Raw genomic sequence first — 8,777 nt, 5'->3', positions numbered from 1 at the left:
TTTGTAACAGGGATCGAACTCAGGCCCTTGTACTTGCGAGGCAGGTGCCAGAAACACTGAGCTAAACCCCTGGCCCTGTAGCTATAGAATAGAGTTTCTTATATCCATGTTACTTGGGCACATTTGACTCTATGTTCTTGGCAAGAAGAAAAAAGAGCAATTGACACAAAGCAGACCATTTCTTCTGTCATTCCAATCCATTAGCATATGTCCTGTGAGACAGGAGACAAATCTGCTGATCTCACAGCTGCTTTCAGTCCCCAAGGACCTCCTCCAGTATAAGTCATTCTCCAGGAAGACCATAACTTTACAGTTTAAAGGTAAATATTTTAGATAACACAGTCTTTAACGTCAGTCAATGATGTTTCCCAGTCCTCGATGAAAAAAACAGTAATCTATGCCAAGACTGGAGAGAACTCAGGTTTGGGGGACTTCTAAAGAGACAGTGCTTGATAATTCTAGCTGTGTGTAATCTGTGCTTTACACTTTCCTGTAGGAACTAACCCCTAAGATATACCTAAAATCACAACAGCACATGTTCCTGGAATCATCTCACTTTTAACCTGCATTCTGCTTCTATTATCCAATAAAAAAGATCATGAATTGGGAAATGGAAAGTACTGATACAAGTGATAAATATACATCATCAACAAGTGAGGCAGAGATGGAAATCATTAAGCCTCCTGAAGTCAAATATGAATAAGCAGAACAAAATTATGCAACAGAGAAAACGTTAGTTAGTCCCAGGTCCAAGAAAGCAACCAATTAGTGAAGATTTTATTATCACCTTTAACTTTCTGGAAAAGAATTTCCATAAACAAAGGCACTCACCTGCCCATTACTACACAGATATATTTTAGGTAAAGTTTAGAGCTTTCTGTACCAGCACTACTGCTCATCAGGCCAAAGTTGATTCGTACTACATAGCTTCCCTAGAATTTTGTTTATGTTATCAATATAAAAATTAGAGCTCCATAGTAAACCTGATTGCTGGTGCTTATCATTATCTAGACTGTAGGTTCCTTTCTGGTGCGTTCTAGGTCTCACTAACCTCTAGACCTTAGAGAGTGGTTGGGTTAAAGGCGCCCTCAGCAAAGGCTGAGGAACAAGGGAGTGGGCAAGTCACCAAATTTGCATCTCCGAGATTCACTTCTTGCAATGAAAGACACTGCATGATCCACCAGGTTATTGCGTCCAGCACTGAGCTTCACTATGCACTTTGTTCCGTTCTTACCGATCCAGGGAAATGCAGCACAGGTGGAAAATGGATGCTGTGGTGAGCAGGACGTCTAGAGATGTCCGGACAAGGCAAAACATCTCCCCATAAATCCAGATGTCTTGAACCAGCTCAATGGCCCCAAAGGGCATCACCAGCACCGAAACCAGCAGATCAGCAAAGGCAAGAGACACAATGAAATAATTGGTTTTTATTTTCCTGTGAGTGAAAATATATAAGGGAGAAGGCAGGAGGGGGCACAAAAGGAGAAGAGAGGGAGAAAAGAACAAGAAAAGAAATGGGAAAAGAAAGGCAAAGAAATAGGCAAAGAAGAGAAAGGATAAGGGAAGAAAAGTGATACATTTAGCATATTCTGTGAGATTCATTTTCTCCTTATGCAGCAAGGCTGAGCAGATACTCAGTGGCTGGCCCAGTTCTGACTTCTCCACTCTGTACTGTACCGAAAGCCATTTCTTCCTTCCCCGTGGAGCACTCTGGCCTGAGCCAATTTTCTCTGTGCATCCAGCTCCCTCCCGAGTGCTCAGTCTTCCTATCCTGGCCTCGTCACCCCCCACCCTCTTTTCCTTGAGTGATCTTGGCTGGTCACTCTCAGGGACCCCTCTCAGAATGCATCCCTCACAAGTAGCAGTCACATTCCAACATTTTACACCCGCAGACTGGCTACTGTGTGCCTCACAGCTATGGCACTGGTCAGGATTGTGCTCTTCTGCTTCATTTACATAATCATTGGATGGGTGCTTATCTTGCTGACAGGGAACTTGCACTGTGTACCCTCTTTAATGGCCCCGTGGCTCTCAATCCAGACTAATACTAGAATCACTTGGTATACTTAATAAATATTGATGCCCTAGATTTCACCCCAGATCAGTTAGTTCAGGAACCTTGAGCTGTTAGCCAGCCCCTTGAAAACAGCCGCACCTTAAAAACAGGATGTGGGCTGGGAATGTAACTCAGTGGTAAAGAGCTGGCACGGGTGAGATCCCGGGTTCAGTTTCCAACAATGCCCCCTCCCCAGAAAAAGCACAGGGGGCTCAGTTAAATTTTGATTTAACAGTGAATAACTTATAAGGATGTCTACAAAATTGTTTGGCACACACTGATGCCACACAGTAGTACCTTTTAAAAGCACTTGAAATGATTCTAATTGTGGCCAGGATTGAGAGTGATGAAAAATAAAGAGCTGAAGACTCAGGTTTAATTCTAAGTCAGTCCCCCTTTTCCTGAACCAGTGATAAAATGTGGAGATTACAGATTAGATGTGCTCCCAACAATTGTGTATATAATGATCACAACTATTGAAACCAACCAAACAGAACTTAGGAAAAAAGACAGGGTGGAAATACACAGAAGGTTATGTCAGAGTTGTGTGATCACCCTGCCCTGCCTCTATTTGTCAGAAACAACTCCCCTGTATATTTCCCTCCTAATTACAAATTTCAGGTGTTATTTTCAGGCTTGACTTTCCAGGTAGGGCCCAGAACTCCACCCCTACTTCCTAAGAGGTTCCCCTGTATAGCTCACCTGAGCTGCCTATCCCTGCACACGGCCACCATCACCAGCAGGTTGCCCAGGATGGCCATCAGGATGACCGCTGAGAGAAACGTGAGCAGCACGACCTTCTCCACTGACCCAAAGCCCTCCTTGGAACTGGAAGACACAGGCACACAAAACCATAGAGAATTTAAGAAGACTCCAGAACACGGGAAAGAGAATTCATCTTATCTTCCTTGATGGTGAGGAAGGCAACTTCATCATCAACAGCGACACACATATATCATGGGCCTAATATATTTCACAGCCTGTCCTTCTCACTTGAAGAGCCCTTCTGGTGAACTCCTATATCATGAGAACATGAGGCTTTCTCACTAGCCTGACTTATTCTCCATCAGAGAATATACTCAGCAGTGTGTTTGGCTGACTCCTGTTTTGAGGACCTGCCCAACTAGATCGTGCTCCAGGAGGCAAGGAGCTAAGCTCTTCACACCGCTGTATACGCAGTGTGTCAGTTGCATCTATCAGATGAAAGAAAGACGGTGTTGGATGACTAAGTGACAGTACCATCACCGGGGTCTTCAGGAATACGTGGGCTCCCTTGTTTTCAGTACCCCACCGTAGTCCATGCAGAAGCTGCTGTTCACAGGGAGATGTTGCAGGGAGAGCAGATGATGCCTGAATCTTGCTCTTGGATCTGTCCTATCAACTCACCTAGACAGACTGACCCCAGATTCTGTGATGCTCACAGAAGAGACAACAGCCAATCAATAACTCAGAGACTTTTGCTGCTGCCCTGAGCCATACCACGTTTGGTGTCAATACATGTCACCATTTTCAGTTTTAATTTATGCTCTTATCATTTTCACTGCACTGCTTGATTCTACAAATGCTTCTTTCCTAGTGTAAGCATCTCCAGCCTATTCAGAAGCTACAGGAAAAGTTTTATCTTTTAAAGAGTTATAAAATGTTTTTTAATGAAGTTTTTTTTTAAATGGAGAACAAATTTTATTTTAAAAATAGATCTTAGTAACAATGAAGTACCAAAAGCTGGTTGTTATAATAGAAAAACAAAAGGTAAGAGGAGTTTACTTTTTTCTGAAAATATAGAATTAATCATCGTAATATACTACCATCTCTCACTTGTTTTATTGGAATTACTCCTTTTATGGATTATCCAAGGATATTTAAAAATCAGTGGCTTCTGCATGATATTTAGACATACATCTGGGTTGTTTTTATCTTCAAGTAAATACATTATCAAGAAATACATAGAAAATTGGGTACTTGCTTACATAAGCATAATTAGGAAGATTAATTATGCTCAGGAAATGTACGCGAGTAAATTACACCAGTTTCCACAAATCTAAAAATGGGCTAAGATTTACTAGGGAACTTTTTAATGATGTTTTAAAGGAACTTAAAGCCCCTGGACTCAAAACCTACATGTCAGTGGGGAAAAGTGCTTGATTTTAGTAACTGAGTTGTTAGAACATGTCAGCAACTGGTCTAGAAAAGGCTGCTTGTCCTGTGAGTTTACCCCTGGATCCTAAGGTTTCCAGATTCAAACATCACCTGCTTTTACTAAACTGCTGTGGAAAATCAAGATAGGCACTGAGTCACCATGGCACAAGGCTGCCAGGTCCAGGCTTTGGCCTTGTGCAAAATTCCTTCTATTGGGTAGGCACAGAAGACCATCTCCCAAGTGGAATAAGGATCCAGTCTTACTGTAGTTGTAGAATGAAAAAGTCCCTCCACTCTGCTGACAAATATTTCTACAGATGCACTGATTGAAACTTTCAGAGCTGGAGTTCAGATAGAAAAGGATATGTCTGTCTAAGCCAGACTTCCACACTTAAATTCCAACTACCAAAAGTACAAATAAATGTTGGACAGGGAAGACATGATTCAATGTGGAGAAAGACTTCAACGGGGTAAGAAACGCACCAAAACAACGACCTGACTTAAGGCCTTATTAACGGGGTGCAGTGTCTATCAAAGCGGGTGACAGAGGCTCTTCACTTTGTACTTACAGGCTCTGACTCAGAGCTCTCTGAAAATACTCACCCCTCAGGGCTCTGTATTTGATGTATTTTTTTTCCTGGAATGCTTCTTGTTGGCTATTTCTTGCCCTTTGGATCTCAGATTAAATTCAAAACTCATTCAATGTGCTACAGACAACAAGCATTTTTCCTTTTATTTCTACCATTTTTATCTCGAATGATTTCTGTTACTGATTATGTCTGTGTATCCCCCCACAGTCTCATTCTGCTTAGCTTTTCCTCCACGGCCCAAAATGCCCAGTCTGTAGTATGTGTAATCTGTAGGTACACACAACTGTAGTAAAGACTCAGTGATTTGCTAGTTGGCAAGTGACATATTATGTTCACTATGATGAGGTTTATCCTTCAATGTCTCTGAAAGTTAATTGAAAGTACAGAAATAAAGTCCCTATATAAACAAAGTCTTGAGACTAAAACAAAAGCTATTTTTGACTGTCTAAAAGGGACATCATTTGAACTGAGAGCAGATTTACATATTCATTTATCAACAATATTTTCTAAGTATTTTACCTACTCTATGTTAGACATTATATGTCCTAGGGAAGCAGCGATAAGCAAAACAGAACAGACAATAAACAGACACACAGAAAATATGCAGTGTCCGCTGATAAATACATTCTATGGAGAAAGAATCCCGAAGAGCATTCTTCTGCTAGCGGGGACAGAAAGTGACTATTACATGATGGCTGCCAGAGAAGGCTTTAGTAGCACAGCTGTCCTACCCCAAGGTGCACAGGTTGTGGATAAGCAGGACCAGTGAATAGGCATTAAGCACTACGTTAAAACCCCAGATACATATTGAAATCTCTCTGGGAGTTTTAAAACGAGCTGACAATGGGCAGCAACATCAGAGTCACTGATTTATTATAATTGATCTTGTTTGCAGCCTGAATATTAGAAGTGTTTAAAGCTCTCAAGTGACTCTGGTAAGCAACCAAGGTTGAAAAATCACTGGTAGAGGGAGGCAAGATTTAGTAATCGGTAATAAGAACCTTCTAACAATTAGAGATGATCTACAACAGCTTTCTGGTGCTGTGCTGAGCTCCTTGGCACAGAAAATGTTTAAGAACATCTGAATCCAATGAAATACTGCTTTACACTCATTAGGATGGCTATAATAAAAATAAAACAGAAAACAGAACACAATAGCAAGCATTGGCAAGGATGTGGGGGAAAGCGAAAGCAATGTACATTGCTAATGGGAGCAGAAAAAGGTGCGACTACTGTGAAAATAATTGGTGAGGCCCTGGGTTTGATTTCCGGCAAACCTCTACCACCACCACCACCGAAAGAAAGATAAAATAGAATGACCATATGATCCAGCAATTCAATCCTAGATATATAGCCAAAAAAACAAAACAAAACAAAAAACCAAAAAATGCAGAGCAGGGATACAGATACCTGTATAACAATGTTTGCAGCAGCATTATTCATAAGCATTCAAAGATGGAAACCCAGGCTTCCATCAACAGATAAGTGAATAAGTAGATGTGGTGCATATACACTGTTAATCATTACTTTGCCATAAAAAGGAATGAAGGTTTGATGCATGTTGCAATAAGGATGTACTCTGAAAACATTATGCTGTGTGAAATAAACCAGACACAAAAAAGCAAGTGTTATTTGAGAGTCTAAGAATAGGCCAATCCATAGGGAAATAAAATAAAATAATAGCTCTCAGGGCCTGGGAAGAAAGGAGAGTAAGGAATTATCATTTAATAGGTACAGGATTTCTGTTTCGAATGATGGGAAAATTCTGGAAATAGGTAGTGGTAATAATAGTTTCACATCACTGTGACTCTACCTAACATCACTGCAATGTACACTTAGACCATTTATTGTATAAATTAGTGGTAAACTTTATGTTATTAATACCACAGTAAAAAGAATATAGTGACAACCATTTGTGAGGCTACTATAGAGGGCTCTCCTGTTAGGGGTAAGTAATTTCAGGTCCTTTCGTATCTGTGATCAATGATTTGAACATTTCTTTAGCGCACAAGCTGTCATCAAGCACATTCTCACCATTAGAATCATCTCCCCTACGCTGTCTTTGCTCTTCTAGGAAGAGAAAACAGATGGGGCCTGTCTGTGATGAACATCTCTACCTCAGATAACGTAGATTTCAAATCAAGAGGGATGTCAGGGTCAGAAAGCCCCAGGCTCAACGTTATGGGTCATTTGTGGCACACCCATTAGGAGCTAGAAATAGCTAAACTTTAACCTGTGAGTGACAAGCAAAGTGTACACTGAAAGAGCATTTTTAATTAGATAGAGCTGTCCATTGAACTAAATTTAAATCCAGTAACAATTCAACTAAGTGAGGGCCTGCTTCTGTAAAATTCATGCGAAATACTTGGGTTCCTGACACCCTCCAGAAGCGCTGTCTACCACTACCAGATGATTTCTATCTGACCACGAGCTGTCCACTAAACTAAGTTCTTTGAAAGATCTTCTTATGAGAAACTTTACTTTAGAGTCTTCTTTTTGTTTTGTTTTGTTTTTTTAGGGATCCTTTGATTCATAATAAATTCCACAAACTTGCTGGCTGTGTTTGTCATTTTTGTTCTGTTCTTAATGAGAGAAAACATAAAGACACTAATTCTGGGTAAATCTCCACATAGGTCAGTATGTAGAACTGGATTGTAAAAGCAAACTGTGACAAGAATAAGTAATTATGAATATCAGTAGTTCCCTACCCACCCACACAGATGGGTATGCACACACATGTGCATTTTCTTGAGTCAAAAATATGTACTGTTAGCTTTTGCACTGGCTTTCTTAAAAAGCTGTATGACTTCAAATAAATCACTTCTCTGTCCCTTGAAAGATGTCACCCTTTTGAAAAAATGTTCAACATCACTGGTCATTGGAGAGATGCAAATGAAAACAACACTGAGATACCACCTCACCCCAGAAAGAATGGCTGCTAGCATGAAATCAACCAATAACAAATGCTGCTGGGGCTGTGGGGAAGGAGGAACCTGCTCCACTGCTGGTGGGAGTGCAGACTGGTGCAACCACTGTGGAAATCAGTATGGAGATACCTCTGAGAACTAGGATTGGAGGTCCCATTTGACCCCACTATTCCTCTGTGGGGTATCTTCCCCAAGGAATTAAAATATATGTGTACCCATGTTCAAAGTAGCAAAATTTGTAATAGCTAAAACTTGGAGTAAGCCCAATTGCCCATCAAAGGAAGACCAGATCAAAAAAATTGGGGGGTTTTTATACGATGAATACTACTTAGCCATAAAGAATGAGAAACTAGAGACATTTATAGTTAAATGGATGTACATGGAGGCCTACTCTTAAGTGAAATTAATAGAACACACTTGTGTAAATACCGAAGAGTTTCTCTGGTGTGAGAAACTGAAAGTGGACATAAATAAGGACTAAAAGGTCTAATAGATAATGTGAAATAGGAAGAAAAGGTGCAAAGGGGAAGGGGAAGGGTAGGGGAAAAGAAAGAAGGGAATGGAGTTAATATGAGAAAAGGAAAAAATGGAAACAAAATGTAGATGGGGAGGGAAAGAAGCAAGGGTTAAGTGGAGGGCAGGGGAATGGGGAAAAAATTAGAACCAAGATGGATTATGTAGAGGTGCAAATTTTCAATGACAAATATCATATTGTATACCTTAAATGTACCAAAAAATTAATAAAAACAAACAAGTCAACCCTACCTATTTAATTTTGTCCAGTGCAATTTTTTCTGTTACAGTACACAGGATTTTGATGACTAATTGTACCACGTACAGACTTCCTTCATTATCTTTGTAACCTGCCATGACTGATATCCATGATTGCTGATAATATCTGCATTTGTAAAATATCTCATCAAAATCATTCTTTTTCCTTTTTTCCCCTCCTCCTCCTCCTCCTCCTCCCCCTCCACCCTTCTATATTTACAAAGCCTTTGTTACCATTTTTTCCTTTTCTTGTATTTTTTCTTTTCCCTTCTTTCCTTTGCCCTACCCGTCTCACTT

At 40.3% G+C, this 8,777-nt stretch overlaps 1 protein-coding gene across 1 annotated transcript in view; it reads right to left on the bottom strand.

The window, feature by feature from the left end:
- The window catches only part of Htr4 (5-hydroxytryptamine receptor 4), a 134,413-nt gene that overhangs the window by 54,284 nt on the left and 71,352 nt on the right, over positions 1 to 8,777 (bottom strand). The window contains 2 exon segments of the mRNA XM_033766745.1: positions 1,235 to 1,435; positions 2,759 to 2,884. Of these exon segments, the coding sequence (XP_033622636.1) occupies positions 1,235 to 1,435; positions 2,759 to 2,884 (327 nt within the window).

Source organism: Fukomys damarensis, unplaced genomic scaffold, assembly GCF_012274545.1.
Source record: "Fukomys damarensis isolate Sample0158 unplaced genomic scaffold, DMR_v1.0_HiC HiC_scaffold_3, whole genome shotgun sequence".
Classification (NCBI taxonomy): Eukaryota; Metazoa; Chordata; class Mammalia; order Rodentia; family Bathyergidae; genus Fukomys; species Fukomys damarensis.
This window is presented reverse-complemented; position numbering and strand designations above follow the sequence as displayed.